The 18,630-nt window shown below is 40.9% G+C and overlaps 1 protein-coding gene across 11 annotated transcripts in view; it reads right to left on the bottom strand.

Annotated features, from left to right (window-relative positions):
* RBFOX1 (RNA binding fox-1 homolog 1) overlaps window positions 1-18,630 on the bottom strand; it is a 1,300,148-nt gene that overhangs the window by 108,428 nt on the left and 1,173,090 nt on the right. For 9 of the 11 annotated variants that reach the window (XR_016282484.1, XM_089540301.1, XM_089540299.1 and 6 more), the window contains 3 exons: window positions 12,027-12,170; window positions 8,183-8,236; window positions 2,219-2,311 (listed from right to left, as the gene is read on the bottom strand). Coding sequence is in view for 10 of the 11 variants with exons in the window: in XM_089540301.1 (XP_089396427.1) it covers window positions 2,219-2,311; window positions 8,183-8,236; window positions 12,027-12,170 (291 nt within the window). In the remaining variant the exon portion in view is untranslated. The remainder of the gene's footprint in view (window positions 1-2,218; window positions 2,312-8,182; window positions 8,237-12,026; window positions 12,171-18,630) is intronic. The other 2 variants (XM_089540304.1, XM_089540308.1) reach the window with 1 other exon arrangement.

Here is an 18,630-nt window from a genome sequence, read left to right as displayed (position 1 = left end):
GCCATTTGATAAAACTTTACAAATCATTTCAACGAAGTATCATTATCTCCTTTAAACGTTAATAAAGAGACATTGAAAGCAAATTTTGCGTAACTGAAGATTTTGAGCATGCTTTTTTTATTCCATGGTAACACTGAAACGATAAAATAGTTCAAAACCAAAATATATATAGATATATATTTGAAAACGAAATTGCATGAAGGAGCATGCAGTGGAGTAGAGAGGAGGAAGAGACGAGGTACAAGGGAAGAAACCAAAGGTCGAAAAGAAATGTAAGGAAAGAAAAAGAAAACGACAAACGAATCCTAGCAGTGTGCAACATAACCCTTTCAGAGAAGTACCATTGGAAAAGCAACATGGAGCATTCGACACTTTGGGGAACATGAGCCTCGTTTTGTTCATTGCAAGAAAACTAACAAAACCATTCAAGCTTTCCAAACCACAGCTAACGAAAAAGGATAAAAAAGAGGGTGCATTATTGAACACAATATGGAATTCACAATCTGAGTAAGATGTGCACAAAAGTCATATCCTCAATCCAAGTCAGTGTCTCCAAGGCTTGCTTTAAAAAACGGACACTCGGGGTTTTTTTGCAGGCGTTACCAAAATAGAGAAGGAAGGGGGGAAAAACGTATATAGAGAGAAAAGAGCATTGAGAAAACTTAATACGACAAGTAAAAAAAAAAATCCACGTGGTATATATAGATATATATCAGCACTTAAAAAAAGAGAGACGTGAAACGGCAGATGGACTTCTCCACTTACCATTCAGCACCATCGCCAGCATGGGGTATGTATACAGTTACCAGAGTTACTGAGAGTTTGGTGAGGGCCCTAGGGGCTACCGTCGAAGGAGGGGAAAATGAGAAGGCAAAACATGCGACATCTTACTCAAAGGACGACAGCAATTTTCAATTGGTATTTTTTTTTCTTTCTCTCTCTCTTTCTCTCTCTCTCTCTCTCCCTCTTTCTTTTAAAATCCTAACAAATATTCGTCAGGCAGTGTTGAAGGGGATTCATTTGTGGAGTCGAAACGCTATTTTGGAGCTTCCTTATTTTGGATAAGAATTGAGAGGCATCAGGGCTCCTTACCGGACTTGGATTTGTCCAGAGCAGAAACGAGCCATTTTGGTTCTTTTTCAATACAGTAGAGTCTCGATTATCCGACCTTCGATAATCCGACATTCTGGGTTATCCGATGTCACCACTCAGTGATTTCTTTACATTTTCAGAGGACTGAACTATACATTACAGTGTTGTTCCTGCCATGTTACTGCAATGTTACCTTTTACTGTTACTGCAGTAAAACTTCAATACTTTTGCAATTCATAGTGATTCCAAGGCTTTTCTTGGACCCTCCGGATTATCCAACATTTTCGGATATCCGACTATCAGCCCGCCCGTTTTTGTCGGATGATCGAGACTCTACTGTATTGCTTTTCAGTGTTTTAAAAATTTTTGGTTTTTTAAAAAAATAATAAGAAACTTAATATATCTTTATTTTATCGAGATATAGTTTTGGTTTCGTTTTACAAAATCATTTTAACGCTTGTCAAAGCCAACGGTTGAAAGCCACTGTAGATCCCACATCAACCCTGTAGCGAAAAAGGGAAAACAAAACAGAATCAAATCAAATAAGTCTGAAACAAAGAAAACAAAACAAAACAAAACAAAAAGGCCTTAGCGTTGTTGTTGTTGTTTTTGCTTTATTGCTTCCTCTTAGTGCTTTCGTTTTTCAGTTTCCAATTTTATTTCACTTTGTTTTACAGAAAAAAAAACCCTATTGCACCCATCATTTGAATTACAAAACCTTTCCAATCGCCGCAAAATAGTCAAGCTTGCCACGCGTCTATCATTCAACTTTCAACAAAAGTTATGATGAGAAAGATAATTAAAAACAAAACAAACAAACGGGGGGGGGGGGAGAAAATAAAATCATCTTTGAAAAGAAACGAAAAGAAGAAGAAAACTCAAGGAGGGCCAGATTCTCTTATTTATACGCATGCGCATATACACACACGCGTGTGCGTATATACATACCTATAAATATATATATACATATATAAAGTTTTATATATGTATGTATAGAGAAAATAAAAACAATGGGAGGGGAAGGGGGAAGCACACAAGAGACGCTAATGATGCCTTTGAAACAACGAATGAGAGTGAGGCAGACATTTACAAAACGGATGAAAAGGAAAATATTTTGAACATGCACCTCGATTTTACGGCCCTCTACCACGGTGCCGTGTAATTTCTCCCTCGCCCTTTCCGCATCAGCACTATTTTCGAAAGTAACGAAACCAAATCCCTACATGCAGGTGGGAGAAGGGGGAGAATAACATGCGTATCATTATTTCAGACAATGACCACTTCTTTGCTTATGTTCTTTGTCAATCTCTCTCTCTCTCTTTGTCTCTCTCTTCCTCCCCTCTCTTTCTCTGTCCCCCTCTTTAATTTAGCAGATTTCTCGTTCGTTCTTCGTTTCCCGCAACGTGCGAATTATAGAGTCATCTGCAAATATGATCATCGTTCTGAGTTGCGCAATTAACAAAGAGACCGATGGTGAACAACTTTGCTCTCTCTCTTTCGTCAGTTAGAGAATGTCTCCTGGAAAAATATCAAAGCATGAACACCAAATACCATTTTTTTGTTTTGTCCGCTTGTTTGTTTGTTGCTCTAAATAGTCACTACAGAGGAAAAGAAATCTAACAAAGAAAAAGAAAAAGAAAGGAAAGAAATCCGGATCAAATGGAGCCATGTCATTATGTTGGGGGGTCGGGGTGGGGAGTTTTAAAACAAAACAAAATAAATAAAGGAGATGGTGAGAAAAGAAAGTGAACCGCTATCGTAATGACATGCAGATTTGGCTCAACGAAATCATAATTAATACAAAATGGAAAACATAGGCACAAATTTCAACACGGAATGCAAACCTGTTCTAGAACATTGGTTGGTGGTACATGCCATTGTGGAGCAAAGAAACATTTCTCTTTTTTTTGTTTGTTTCGCATGCAACACTAGGGTCGTTGATAATTTTTGGGTGAAATCTAGAACGTTTCATTCTTTTGACCTTAAAGGAAAAAAAAGAAAATTGGAAGAGGAGGGGAAAAAAAGAAACAGAAAACCAAAACCAAAGCGAAAATGAAACAAAAGAACTGCCAACGGAAGAAAACTGGGACTAGAAGTCAACCGTAAAGTCCCTGACTCTTATACCGAATTAAATGGTATGAGTAAAGGTAGAACATAATGCAAAAATGCAAACAATTGGATCAACTTTCCACTAGACTGTGTTTTCATCTGTCTTCTTTATTTAATTGCAAAAAAGAAAATGTGCATAGTTCTGGCACTTCTGATTCAGTTTCAACAGAGCCTTGCCATCCATGTTAGCCATGCGATAAAGTGTTAGGACAAGCCAGAGTCTGATTCAACTCCTGCTCCAGGAGATATCTGCCAGGGACATCTGGTGGCTTCCATGTCAGTGGGTTTTATGGTGAACTTTAAAGGGAACTATCCAAGAAGTGGAAGCCCATCCCCAGAATAGATTCAACACCCTGGATAGTTCCTTTAAAATTTGGACTAAAACTTAATGAGGACTCAGTGTCCTACTGACATGGAAGCAACCAACTGCCACCGATATCAGCTCTCCACGGCAAAGGAGGAGGTGTGTGGTGCACATAAGCCCCGGTTTACACGAAACGTCTTTTGTAAGGTTGTTAGAGCATGAATGTGGAAGTCCAAGCTTTTCTCCCACACTCCAAGGCATGCTGGATGTATTAGCAAGGCTATGTTTGAATGAGGTCATGGTTACCATAACATCTTCAAGACAATTTACTCAAAATGCTAAGCTCTGGATGGATATAAACCTAGCCCTTCTTTTCATTCCAGTATTGGCCGTTGCGGTCACCAAGGAGCAGGAATGAAGTCAAAGTCTGTGGCTCCAGAAGCCACAGATGAATTCTGTAGGGTCCTATCCTTGGACACGTATGAAGCATGGAGTCTGCCCATAAAGGGTAGCTGTTAGGTTCCATCAATCATTGTGCCTCTGGAGCAAGTGGCTTGGACTTGATGCGCTCCATGTGGCTCCTGTAAGAACCTCAATACTGGCCAACAGGAAGGACACATGATTTATTCAAGTTGAAACAAAAGAGCAAGAACCCAAATAGGCAAGAAATATCCCCATTTATTTCAAATGAGGCAGCAGAACTGAGTTGCATTGTTTTGTTATCAACCCTCTCCAAAAATACAGGCTATACAAAATACAAAATTTCTTTGTTTTTAGATACAAAAATTCTGTGTTTTGGAGAGGGTTTGTAACTTCAGTGATTTTTGCTGTAGGCTTTTTCTCTTGTGGGCCAAAACATGTTAAAGGGAATGAACAGTTGACCATATTAAAGCATGTGGAACTTGTTTCCTCACCTCACTGTGACCCTATGGATGAGACATCTCTAAAAAAAACCTGTCTTAGAATGTTGTGCTTAGATCCTTCAGATTCAGGTCCATGACCTCCTTGATTGAGTCCATCCATCTGGTTTGTGGTCTTCCTCTCTTTCTACCAGCCTCTACCTTTCCTAACATTATTGTCTTTTCTAATGAGTTGTGCCTTCTTATGATGTGACTAAAGTGCAACAACTTCAGTTTCATCATCTTGGCTTGCAGGGAGAGTTCTCATTTGATCTGTTCTTTTTGGCTATTTACGGTATCCTCAGCACTCTTTTCCAACACCACATCCCAAATGTGTTGATTTCCTTTCTATCAGTTTTCTTTATTGTTCCTCTCTTATATCCCTAAATGGTGATGGGGAACACAATAACTTGGATGACTCTAATTTTAGTGCTCAGTTATATATCTTTACACTTTAGGATGTTGTCTGGTTCTTCCTCGCCTTCTCCTTCACAAAACGAATTTCTAACAGGGGCCAGAGATTCTTTCACACCTCCTGTACTTGCAAATATAAATTATTTGGGGGACCCTTGCAGAGGCTGGTATTACCTTCTTCCTTCTGCAATGGCCAAAGTTCTCCTCACCCCTATACTTACCATTACATTGCAGCAGCCCCTCTTCCAATGTCTATTCCATGGGTGGAGGAGAGTGGAGGTGATCAGAAACATCTCTGGATATGATACAGACTAAGGGCTAAGACTTTCCAGGGCATCTCAATAGAAGTCATCCTTGGTCTGTGTCTGGCAATGGGGTCACAACCAAATGCTTCTCTCATCCTCTTGACTCTCCATCAGCTACTAAATGGCCACAGGAGAAGGGCTACTGTAGTACTGGCAAGATGAGCTGATGTATGTGCTTCAACTTTTTCCATAATATTGAATGGAGGGCAAACAAGGAGGTAATTAATACCTCCTTTAAGACTTTCAAAATAGCATGAAGGTACATGTAACCTAGGGATGCAGGATCATATGTCATCCATAGGATTCTGATTCCTTTGTCTTACTGTAACTGTAAGCAATGAGAAATATATGGGGTTTAAACAAAGCAAGATGATCAAACCTCTCTTTTCCTCCCCGAATAGACAGGAAATGTGTGTGAGCCCACATGCACGACTGTCAGAGAGAGAATTTGCAAAGTTATTGGCCCAACAGAAATGGATTTTGTTAGGACACGGGTTCTTCTTATCTTGGTATTGCTCCAGTTCCTGAGGTAGCACTGTGGGAAGAAGCCACCATAAAACCCACATCTTGTGAGATCCCTTTGGGAAGGACCTTCTTTCCAGCCATCCCTGGATGGCTGCAAGATCTGCCATGCTCTTCGCCTGTAGAACTTGTCATTAAGCAGAACCACTGTGGAAGAGGCTCTCAATTCTGCTGCCTGAAGTGAAATGAATGGTGGAGCCATGACTGCAAGGATTGTATATGTTGGTGTGTCCATATGCCAAAGCGCACATGGAGTTACAGTTTAGGGAGGACTGAATCCATCTTGTGGAACACAATATTGGATTATAAATTCCATAGCTCTTCACACTGCTCTTTGCTTAGTATACTACTTTCAGCAATTCATTCTAGCTAGAGCCTGACTACCATTTTAAAACTTCCAGATAACAACTGACTGAAAACTTTGACATTTCCATTATTACGGGGGGAATCTATTCACAGTGCCTACACAGTTTAACACATCTAAACATAAAACACTACAAATCTGTTTTAAACTCTCTTACCGCCCCCCCAAATATAATGACATTCCTAGGAGAGAAGGACAATACCAATATCAAAATGTTTAAAGGGAAAGGAGCTGCCTTCCTCTGCTAGAACAGTAACATCGAAAGAGAAGCCATTGCATTTCTGTAACGTTGGTACATGAGCAAATTAAAGTAATAGGGTGAAACAGAATTCTATTGGGATTTTGGAATGGGCATCAAACCAGGATGGCATGATCCCTGTGCTCTCACATGCCCCTAGTCAGGACAGTGCTCCTCTCCCACCGGAGCAAGATGGGTCAATGTCTTGGGTGGTCAATGGCTATGACAAAGTCTGGGATAGATAGAAAAAGAGTGCAAGGTTTGATCATATCCATATGCAAGTCATCAAAGCATGATCGTTTTTTCTCTCCTCTATATGAAAGACAAGCCATGATCGTGGACAGTTCCAATATTGTTGTGGTGTTGAACCCACTCTAGATCTCAAGTGGCATTTTAAAGGAGGTATGCAAAGCTGTTGACCTCTATCCCCCCCAAATAGTTCCAACACTCCTTGTACATTCAAGCTACAGCCCTAACAGATTCACTGCTATTTGAATATATGGATGTCACCACAAGGCTAACCATTCTATATTCTTGATTAGAAGCTCTGGACAGTTCCTTTAAGGTTTTGGCAAAAATATGGAGTGGCTGACCTTCTGTCAGCATCCATATGTTCCAATACAAGTCTCCAAATTAGGGTCATCCCTATGGATAGTCCTTGCAAAGTTCTCTCTAAAGTCCAAAAAAATTCACTGCTCCAACTCACCAGTTACTACTGGGCCTGAACACTCTGATCATCTATGAAGCAGGTTTCCAGAACGGGATTTCACTACTTTGGCTACTGTACCCATAATATGTAATGCGGACCAGATAGGTCGCCTTGATAGGCATCGCTAGAGTCTCAAGTAGGGATGGAAAGAATATTTAAAGACATTCCAAAAATGTTTTTTGTGGGGTTTTTTTTGGGTTATGTGGCCACGTTCTAGTAGAGTTTATTCCTGACATTCCACCAGCATCTGTGGCTGGCATCTTCAGAGAAGATAGTGAAACATCAGGAATGGACTCTTCTAGAATATAGCCACATATCCCGAAAAAAAACACAAAAAACTATGGATGCTGGCCATGAAAGCCTTTGGCTTCACATTAAAAAAATGGTTGAAAAAAGGGTGCCTTGCATCACAAGAAACTGTGTCCAAGAAAAACCTAGTTTGATGAGAATCTTCACCAACTGGGACAGGCAGTTTGCGGCAGCGCTAAAAGGAGCCGCTTTTCAGTGCTCCTTTTCTTTCTGCGTAACCGCGTTGTGCAATCTGGTTGCTGCGGTGCGGTTACGCGGAAAAGAGAGGTGCTCCCGGCCACCTCTTTCTGGTGGTCTGTACCCCGCCTCTGTTTGCACAGTTGTGCCTGGGTATTATAGGGTTGCCTGAGTCTCTCCTTATGTCTTAGAAATGTTTGAAAATTTTAACTAACTAACCTGTTAAAGATCTCTGCGTTCATAACCAGGAACTGTTGCCATTGATCGAGTAGTTACTCCCCAGGATATTAGATTATATGACTTGCTTCCATTTTGAGAGCAGAAGGTACGCCTTTTCTAACTACCTTTTCTTCCTCCCCTGCTAGCTTGAACTAATTTCAGACAATGAGTAAGGCAATTATCAGGTAGGGGAGAGAGAATCCGTAGACAACACTTGGTTATATTTAAAAGCAAAAAAAGCAATATTCCCGTTTAACCGGTGACAGTTTATCGTGGTTTAGAAAAAGAAACCCCTTTTAAAGGATTCACAATTAGGCCAATGAATTTCATGCTGTTTGGGAAATTGACTTAAAAATGTGCATATGTGCCCCGGTTGGAAATGTACAGAGCCCAATAAGTGTTTCTGTTCAGATGGATACTTAAGGGGAATTTTTTATTACAGGAGTGCAGTCGCTTCCTCTTGTTTGTATTCAGTTCTTCAGGCACATTCAACATTTCCACAGGTGTATCGGAGTGCTTACCTTTGAGCCGCGCTCATTAAAAATAATTTCAACATCTAAGATTTTACCAAATTGCTGTAAAGAAAGAGAAAAGGTCACATGAGCATTCAAAGGCACGTCATTGGGAACATTGATGTTTTGCACCACAAGACGATTTCTGCGTTTTAGAGGATTGCGTCACATTGGGAAATGATTGCATGCTGAAGTGAGGCTAATTCAAATGGGGATGAGCTGATCATTTGTGCGGGTGACATTTCCCTGTCATGACTAGCCACCATGGGGAACTTTATCCTCCACAAATGTACTTAACATTCTTGCCCAAACTGGTGGCAACCACTGCATCTTGTGGTAGCAAATTCCATATTCATAACCATGTGCTGAGGAACTCAGTACTTTCTTTGATCCATCCTGCATCTCCCACTCTTCAGCTTCAGTTAATGCTTGCAGTCTAGTGTTAAGTTATGACTGTGTCTCTTTTATGCCAATGGAGTGGCATCCTTTTCATATCATATACCCAAGCAAGTTTCCCTTGGGATACTATGTCCCTTTTGGGGACACTGCATAGGTTGGTATTCCCTTCCTCCCTTTGCAATGCCCAAAGCTCATACACCAGACTTACTCTACACTCTTGGAGGCTCCTTCCCCACAGCTATTTCATGGGGATCAGGCAAAGTTGAAGAAGCTGTAGATGACAGCAGTTTGTACAAATTACATTTCTGCCACCTCTTGCATCGGTGGAGATACATGTTACATGCAAATGAATTAAAGGAGGAAAGCTGGTGTTAACTCCATGACTGGATTGAAGTATTCATGCTCAGAAGGGGATTTCTCCATCAGAATGACAGTGAAATATCTCTGTGAAGCAAGAACTCCATGGCAGTTTTGTGTGTGGTATTAGCAACTTCTCCTGCAGTCCCAATTGGATTTCAGTACCAAATCAGAAACTGGGGAAATTCTTATGAGAACACGATCTGAACCTGCCCAGTAAAGAGGTGAAAAAAGCAACCGTATCTTATGGAACAGAGCTCCAGATGTTGTTGAACTGCGGTTTCCATCATCCTTCCCCATTGAGTATGTTGCCTAGGGCAGATGAGAGTGACAGTCCAGTAATGGCTGAGATTCAGAGTGTTGTTTCACAAACCAAGGGTCTTGTGTTGAGTGGCAATCTTGTAGAACCCAATGTGGAACCAAATGCACAACTGGATGCACAATGGAATGTGAAACCAAGTGCGCAGCTGCATTTATATCTGGATGTGCAGCGGTACCATGTCCAACAAACATGTTGAACCAGTCCTGCAGATGGATTTGCACATGTGTGAATCCATCTGCAGAACTGGTTCAACATATTTGTTTAACATGGTGTTCCCCACCTGTTTTGCTAGAAGGACAATAGACTACATGAGTCCTAATATACCATGAGTCCTAATATGCTTACTTGAGAAGGATGTCAGATTCCCACTTTACTCGGCTGTGAATTCAGCAAAAACAGCTTGCTAAAGCTGGACATTAATACTGAGACAGAGTTTCGGTGTCTCATATATATATATATATATATATATATATATATAACAAATCTTGACACACTCATGCAGTGTGACATTTTCCAATACATCACTCATACTGTCAAGTCTGGTTATTTCAGTGTCATTAACAAGGCCACCCCAAGCTCTCTGGAGTACCAGTGCTCCAATGTCAGAACACAAACAACACAGCAGTATCAAAGGCCAAACATGGAACAGTCGGGGATGTAGGAAACTGAAAAGTGTCAGGTAGGTCTGCCAATATTAGTCAGGAGATGAAGCCGTTCAAGTTGTAACAACCTGGTGCTTCTAATCTTCTCTTCCATTCTGGGTTGTTGGGGAAAAGTTGCACCATTGTCACATCCATAGACATTCTAGGAAGTGCATTGGGCTTAGAGAAGGGAATGGAGACTGTGTGGCTCTTTAGGCGTTGCCCAGGTGTTGTTATACTGCAACTCCAAGCAGTCCTACTTGGTATAGTCAATGAGGGGCAATGCTGGGAGCTGTAGTTCAGCAACGTTCAGAACGTTACATGATTCTCACCCTTGGTTGGATACACATGTGGCTGGACACCAATAGGTAGAGAGTAGGGCAAGCATGGCTTGGTTTCTCTTTTAATACAAATGCATTCGGTCCACACTTTCACAAACAGATAGACAATCTGCAGTGCATCTATCCTTCCACTTTCATGCTTCTCTGAATTTTATGATGCACTTTCTCTTCTCTGGTATACAAAAAGATATACATGATGGTATTTTGGCTGACATCCTGATGGTGACATAGGCAGACATAACTGCCTATGACCTTTGTTCTTGTGGTGGTGGTGAAAGGAAGAATTGCGCACTTCCATCTTCTACTACTACTACTCTACTACTATTCCTCCCTTTGGTCCTCTAGACATCCAGGTGGCTCTCCTACACCTTTGTTCGCCCTGGACAGTGAATGACTGTAAGAAGTGGAAATCAGCCAGAAAACATGTAGGGATGAGACTTGATTGTGTATAAAAGAACTTTACAATCTTCCGGTATGATGCACGATGCAAGCAGCTGTGTTCAGAAAGGCATATATGAGAGCAACATGCTTCTTAAAATTGTGTACATTGCGGAAAACGTGTACCAAAGTTTGAATTAATTGCCACTGAAAATGGGCATGAATTTTCATGCAGGTTTTTAAAAGGCAAATGGCTATGGGCCCACATGGGGAGGAGGTTGTATGCAGGCTATAGCATGCCTCATCAGGATAGTAGATCGAATCAAGGCACAAAAGCAATTTTAGCCTAACCAGAATTGCTGTCGGTTGCTTGGAACTTTCTTTTCTCCCACTTTTCCCCACTTCTTTTCTGTCAGGGACTATAATAATAATAATTAATAATTTGTTTTATTTATATACCGCTATTCCAAAGATCATAGCGGTGAACAGCAAGTAAGCTAATTAGCAAGTAAGCTAATTTGCCCCCAACAGTCTGGGTACTCATTTTAGCGACCTCGGAAGGATGCAAGCCTGAGTCGAGCTTGGGCCCTTTTGCTGGTCTTGAACTCGCAACCTTGTGGTTTTGAGTGTGGCTGCAGTACAGACATTTAACCACTGCGCCACCAGGGCTCCATAATTGCAAAAACAGAAGGCTGCACAAGACCCCAAAGCCTTGGGCTATTCATGTGGACACTCCCAGCCTTAGCCTGTCACGACAACACCAGCAAGAAGCATTGTGGCACATAACAAATGTATTATGCTCCAAACTTTTATGGACTACAGATTTGGCTTTTATGCCTCTGAGGAAGAGGGCACTAGCGCATGGAAACATATAGCATGATATGTGTCTTTAACATGATACTGTGTCATTGGGGAGATTTTCTCTCTGAGAAACTAAAAGCTGTCTTCCCCTGAAACCTGAGACTAGGAAAAGTTTCCAAGGATGCATCTACACTATAGCGATAATGTACTTGGACACCACTTTAAGTGTTGTGGCTCCATTTTACACTCTCTTGGGATTTATAGTTTGGTGAGGCACCAGCACTCTTTGGCATAGACCTTTTCAAGCTACAAATCCCAAGATTGTATTGGATGGAGGCTACACCACTTAAAGTGGTATCAAATTGCCTTATTTCAACAGTGTAGATGCCTCAGAGATAGCTACTTCTGTTTTGGTTTTGTTGTTTCTTGCTTCATATAGTTTTTCTGCAAGTCCATGCAGCCCCTGGAACTAAGGAAAGAAACATTCCCCAAACACACTGCAACTGTCCGCCCTCAGACTATGATATGGATGACATGCATGGGCTGGAGACAATATTCTTCTCATGATATTCATTTATTTGGAAGACTATCATAAGGAACTGACTGGTGCTTACCCCAAACATTTGTCTGAGATCCGGATCCCGGAATCTGAAGGGTATATTTGAGACATGCAGCCGTTTGGGCTGTGATTTGTTGTCTGTGTTTTCAGAGGATTGTGTCTGTTGCTGTCCGTCAGTCTGTGCTGCATCATCTGTCTGCTAAAAGAAGGCAAAGGGGTAAGGGATGGGGAGAGAAAAGACCATTAATCCCATCACAAGCCCTACTCTTGCAGAGGAATTCTCCCTCCCTGGAAAGCTCTGCGTCATTCAGATCTCTAGCAATATGAAGGTTGAAGAAGAAAGGAAGAACCAGTTGCGTTTAGAACATGAGAAGATGCACACTCTTCATATGCTCCTTCCTGAACAACACTGTCAGAGATCCCATTCAGCATTTGCACAGCATAAATATACATTCATATTGTTGTGTTACAGTGCATCATAGGACTGTACAACAGGAACCTCAAGTTACTGATCTAGGTTGCACAAGTGTTTATAGTGAAGGGCACATCCTACTTAGGATCTTGTAGCACCTTTGAGATCAACTGAAAGAAAGACGTTGGCAGTATGATCTTTCATAGACTTAAGTTTACTTCTCAGATACATTTGGAATGGACAAGGAAGTAGATTTAAGTTTGTAAAAGCTCATGATGCCAACTCTTTTCTTTCTGTTATTCTCAAAGGTGCTACAGGATCTCGCTAAAGTATAGACATGTTAGTCTGTAAAATCAGTATGTAGAGAGATCTTGTAGCATCTCTGAGACTAACTGAAAGAAAGAAGTTGGCAGCATGAGCTTTTGTAGACTTCTGTCTACTTCCTCAGATGCATTTAGTGGAGTGTGTGCACATGCAGGAAAAGCATAATTGTTCATGTGCCCTTGAACAAGGAGTGGAGCCACCTGCAAGTTCTGGATACCCATCACCACCTTCACTGAGAACTGGAAAAATTGATAGATGGACAGATACTGAACATAGGATTTCAGACTGTTTTCTTTTAGGCTGCTGTATAATGATTTCCATACTGTAATAGGAAATGTTTTATAAACCAGTGTCACTCAGAGTGATGGTTTATGGACTGGAGCCTTTGGCTACCACCAGTATATGATGTTTGTCCATGAAAGAAGGAAACAGTCATAGTCAATGGCACAAATGTGGGACCAAGCCTTAGCACAATGGGGAAAAATATACAGGCCCATCTTATCTCCCTGGCTTTGATACCTTGGGCCTTGATCCTTGTGACTTCTGTCAATGATTTCTCTGGTGTTCCCTTCTGTACATCCTTCCACTTGGTTTGTTTGACTCGGATTGACTATCGACATTTTGACCTCTGGACTGTTTCTGCTCCTGCTGGCTGTAATCATCACCAAATTGTTTACAGCAGTTTAACCTACGTCTTGCATAAAGAAATACTTCCTTTTTGCTCTCTTAAATCTCAGACTCTGTCTGATCTTGAAAGCTAAGCAGGGTCAAGCCTGGTTAGCACTTGGATGGGAGATTGCCAGGGAATGCCAGGTGCTATGAGCCAACATTTCAGAGGAAGAGACTGGCGAAACCACCTCTGAGGATACCTTACCTAAGAAAATGTTATGAAATTCATGGGGTTGCCGTAAGTTGTTAGGTGACCTGAAGGCTCTCACACACATTTCCATACTACCATGGTAGTATAATAATAATAATAATACTGTGAAAAGTTGCCAAAAGTCACATTCACGGTACATACATATATTACTTACAGTTTCTGTTCTTGCCATAAGAGGCATTCTGCTTTTACAGTACGAAAGCAATTAATTTCATTATGTCGTTTGAAAATTAAAATTAATGGTCTTGTGTAAAACATAATGCTAAAAACGCTCTGGGCTTTCCCCTCCCATCCCCTTTCTTTCTTTCTTTCTTTCTTTCTTTCTTTCTTTCACACAACAATATGGAATACCTAATTAATTATACTGCAGATGCACTATGTGTTTAAGTACAGATATATGTTCTGTACATACATATTTCTGAACATTCATTAATTTAATGTACTGGTTCAAACAAGTCATGGGGGGGGGGGGATGAAGTAAAAGCATGAATTCAGAGGGACAGTTTGTTTGCTTTTTAATTCTTTACTCTTTGTTTCAATGCTTGCTGAAGAGGGTGCAGGCCCACAAATCCACACAAATTGCCACCAAAGAGGGGTATATGCATCCCTATGTGCATGCGCACTATGTTTATGCATAGCTTTTCTGCCAAGATATGGAAACTTGTTTCAAGTTTGCAATAACAGATTACTGAGAATACTGTCATGAAACAAAAAAAGGATGAAGAAAGAAGGGGGAAATGAGTTAATTCAGGTAAGGAACCATGAGAAGGGAGGTGCATGTACCACTTTACACCTATAAAATATTGGTATGCTTCATCATACATTCTCTAGATTCATTACAGAGAAGACTTCATGACCCAATATTCAGAGGAACAAAGCCTCCTCCCATGAAATCTGAGTTAACTTATTTGGAATATAAACAACAACAACAACAACAAACCAACCATTGGTCTATAAATCTGTGGTGCTATAGACATCAACTATAATGTCCAGCTTTCTGGCTCAGGGACTTGAGGCCTCATTTGTCATCTCTACAGAAAAGGTCATTTCCACCCATTTATTACATGACTTTTTCCTGGCTCCACTGAGATTGTATTTTTAATTTAAAAGGCCTGATAAACCATTACGTATTTTACGCCAGTTATTGATAACCGTGGGCCTTTTGGAAGGAAGGGACAGATCCTGTTTGGGACATCCGCAGCATAGGCTGACTAACCCAAATCCACTTCCATTAACATACAAAGGAGATGGAAGACTCCCCAGCCTTTGGATTGCAGTCGCCATCTTCTGCGTCCGAATTACTGAAACCTTTGAAGACTGTTGAGTGCATTTTGCAACTCCTTTAATCTGGGACTCAGGGGCTCATTTTTCCATAATCATTCCTAACCCAATCAATAAGGCAGAGCTACACAAGTTTAATCTTGGCGAAATTTGATTTAGGTATTGACAAATGCGCAGAGAAACTATATGCAGGGCATGCATGCATCTTCACAATGGAATGTGTCTTCGTATGTCAAATTTAATCTATCATCCTTTAGCCAATTTACATTCCTCACCATGGCATGAGCCCTCGCCTTTTCGCTGAGGTTTATTTTTCTTCCCTTCACTCACTCTCTGGCAAATTCAATACTTTATTGTTTCTTCAGTTCCTCTTTCCTTCTGTCTTTCTTAGACTGCAGTCCCAGTTTTTCATGGAGGGCTGTAGAGCAAAGCTTAAGACCCCAGGTAAGCCTTCTCTTCACTGGTTCAAAAGCACAAAAGGCACTGTTTATAGACTATAAATCCCAGAATCCCTTTGTCACCGTGGCCACAGACATAAACATGGATCAGATTTTAATCCAACACAAACCATGAACTCCCATACTGGGGATGACACTAATGCAATGGTGCATCGTTTTTCACAAGGGTAAAAGGATGGGCAGAATAATCCAAAATGCTCCCAAAACGATTTGGAAACCTTAATGAAGAGGATCCTAGATGGGCAAGAATATTTGCAATTTGGGATTTATTCTGCATGAAAAAAGCACAGTGTGTGTGCCATTTCCCAGTTGAGCGAAAACGTTTAAAACAAGACACAGATTAAAAACTTTGGACATCCAGCTGAAAACACGCCTTAAAAATGATGTGAAACCATGCTGTTCAAGCAAGCAGTGCTTCTGATGCTTCAGGTCCTCAGCTTCTGATTTGGTGCGACATCAACAAAATGTCATATACTGCCTTCATTTTGTGCAAGTGCTTCCTTATACCGTCTCCCTTAATGGAAGAGGTAGACCCTAGTAAAATAAACACATTGACTCCATTGTTGGCTGGAGGTCTGTTAGTGATAATGGATGGTTTATTTGCCAAAACACAATGGATGTATTCATCTGACAGATACAGAAGCAGAGTTGTGCATGCAGCAACACTGTGCACTGCAGACTGTGCATTTCCGATCATGTAGATTGCAAATTGTGCACATGGTGGTTGTGCGTTGTTCCTTGCACAGTGACTGCCAGTCGTTGGCACGTGTCACACAATGTCGCCATTCTGTATTGGGAGTGTGTAAACCTGGCATAGCCTATCTCCGCATGTGGATATTTACACTACAACGTAAATTGTGGAGTTTTGATTGCAGTCATTCTCTGGTGAGTCAACAGTTAGGTAAACCCCATAGTGTTAATGGATCTACACTAGTAGTGACTATCGACAGGATCCAGGCCATTATACTCACAAAGGAAAACAAAACAATTACTTTCCCCCTTTTCACTATCAGTCCAGTCTGTGCACCACACAATGTTGTGCATATGTTTAACTGGGAAACGCATAACCGTTCTTAACCCTATTATGGTGTTCTTTTAAAACACACACACACACACACACACACACACACACACACACACAGAGTTTTGCATTATTTGTGCTGCTAAACCAATCAAGTTATTTCTCAAAGAAAGAAAGAAAGAAAGCCCTGTAGGGGAGAGGAGGGGGGCTTTGTGAATGTCTTGCAGGCATTATTTGATTAACTCGACAATATTATGTGAGCAATGGTTGAGTACCCACTGCGCTGTTCTTTGGACCAAATTGATTTGTGTAATGAATGCTTGCTCTATCTCTTGAATAGGCCTCTTGATTTAAGCAGTAATGCTGGAAAGCCAAGTGAATTTGCAACCTGCGCCTTCATTCTCTTTCAATCCGGGGAGAATAGCGGCGGCGGTCCGGGAGCGAGCATAACTCAATACATTGTGCTACCCGTGCAGCAAATAATAATAATAATAATAATAATAATAATAATAATAATAATATCATTGCTCCGATTTTTCAATCTACCTATTTGATTTGATTTGTAAGCCTGATAAAAAAGCAATTGAGAAAAGTTCAGGACAAATTATATATACATACATACACACACACACACACACACACACGGGCATATGCACACAAACACATGCTTTCTAAGTAGCACCAGAAACTATATTGCATGTCTACAAAGAACTAAACCCTTCCGAAATAGTGCAGTAGAAATCCGTCTCTTCCCGCTGTTTTCTATGTATCTCCCAATGAATATATCTGATATGCGGGGATACACACACACACACACAATTCCTTTCGTGAAGTCGATGGCTTTCATGGGTGACATCCATAGATTTTTGTGGGTTTTTCAGGCTATGTGGCTATGTTCTGGAAGAGTTTATTGCTAGGAACAAACTCTTAGGGATAAACTCTTCTAGAACAATTCCTTTCCATTTGCAAAAAAAAAGGCTGGGTTGCACACTTTTATTGCCATCAAATCAATGTTTCAACCACATACTTTGTTTATATAATATCTGATTTGCTGAGCTCCTGTAATGATGAGAGTAGCAAATGGAGGGATCTATATCTCTGCCAGGTCACATGATTCGGTTCAGCCCCCAAAACACCCCATTTTACCAGTGTCTTTTTGAATCGTGTTAAATGGGTAAAAACCATGCCCCCCAGCTTTCCGAATTGCTTCAGCAATTCAAATTAAGTTGGAATCATGGTGGTTTAAACCGAACTTTTGGAATCACAGTCTGGTTTAAACCACAGTGGGAACAAAGCCATAGCAACAAAACCAAGACAGCAACATGCGATAAGTACTGCCAAAGGAGCTATTTTCTAACGTTAATGGTGGTTTAAAAGCAACGTGCAATAAAGTCCTGTGTGTCCTCCTAAACCAGGACATATGATCATCATTATTATTATAATCATTTTATTTCTTATATCCCACCTTTCTCCAATATAGGGACTCATATGTATGGGTTGTGAATCCCAACCAGTTATAACTCTAGGTTACATAGTCATAACTCCCCAACAGGATTCTAGCCATCATTCTTAACCACAGGCTTTAAATCATTTTAATGCGAATGACAGCTTGAATACGTAGCAATGCCGATCTTTTATATTCTTCAACTATCAGACTATCTTGTATCTGAGTTTGGGGAAAAAGGACTAAAAACAAAGAGGAGAGGAGGAGAGCAACAACAACAGCAGCAGCAGCAACATTCTTATGTTTGATCACAAACTTGTATCCGTTCTGTGATATCAAAGTGCCCCCTTCCTCCAAAAAGCCATCCAATGTATGGGAGAAAATGAGAGTTCGTGGCAGAATTGGAATTATCTCGTTGTCAAATTCCCTCCATAGAGTAAATTCTATGTGGCGGGTCAGGATTTGAGATTTCCAATTCAAAATAAACTATGTGTTCCTCCCACCAGGCCACCCGAATCCTGCATTCTTTCAGCTCGAATGGACTTCAAATGAATGCCTTTGGTCCCCCGTTTCCATTTCTGGAGGGACGGAGGGGCAGCCCTATGAAAAGGCAGTCTCAAAGCCAGGCAGAGTGTTTACCTTCAGCAAATTGGAAGGGGCCGGAATGTGGAGCCTATACCCCTGCGAACAAGACTAATGTCACAGACATAAACCTCCTTCCTGTAGGAGTCGTGTTTATACAGCCTACCGCTGAGTCAACTTGTGAATGCAGAGCACCATGCTGAGATGGAATGGCTGATTGCTACATTGGAGGTTGTATGGAAATAAAAAGTGACAAC

Source organism: Sceloporus occidentalis, unplaced genomic scaffold (genome assembly GCF_023333645.1).
Source record: "Sceloporus occidentalis isolate IW3139 unplaced genomic scaffold, rSceOcc1.0.p SCAF_10, whole genome shotgun sequence".
Classification (NCBI taxonomy): Eukaryota; Metazoa; Chordata; class Lepidosauria; order Squamata; family Phrynosomatidae; genus Sceloporus; species Sceloporus occidentalis.
This window is presented reverse-complemented; position numbering and strand designations above follow the sequence as displayed.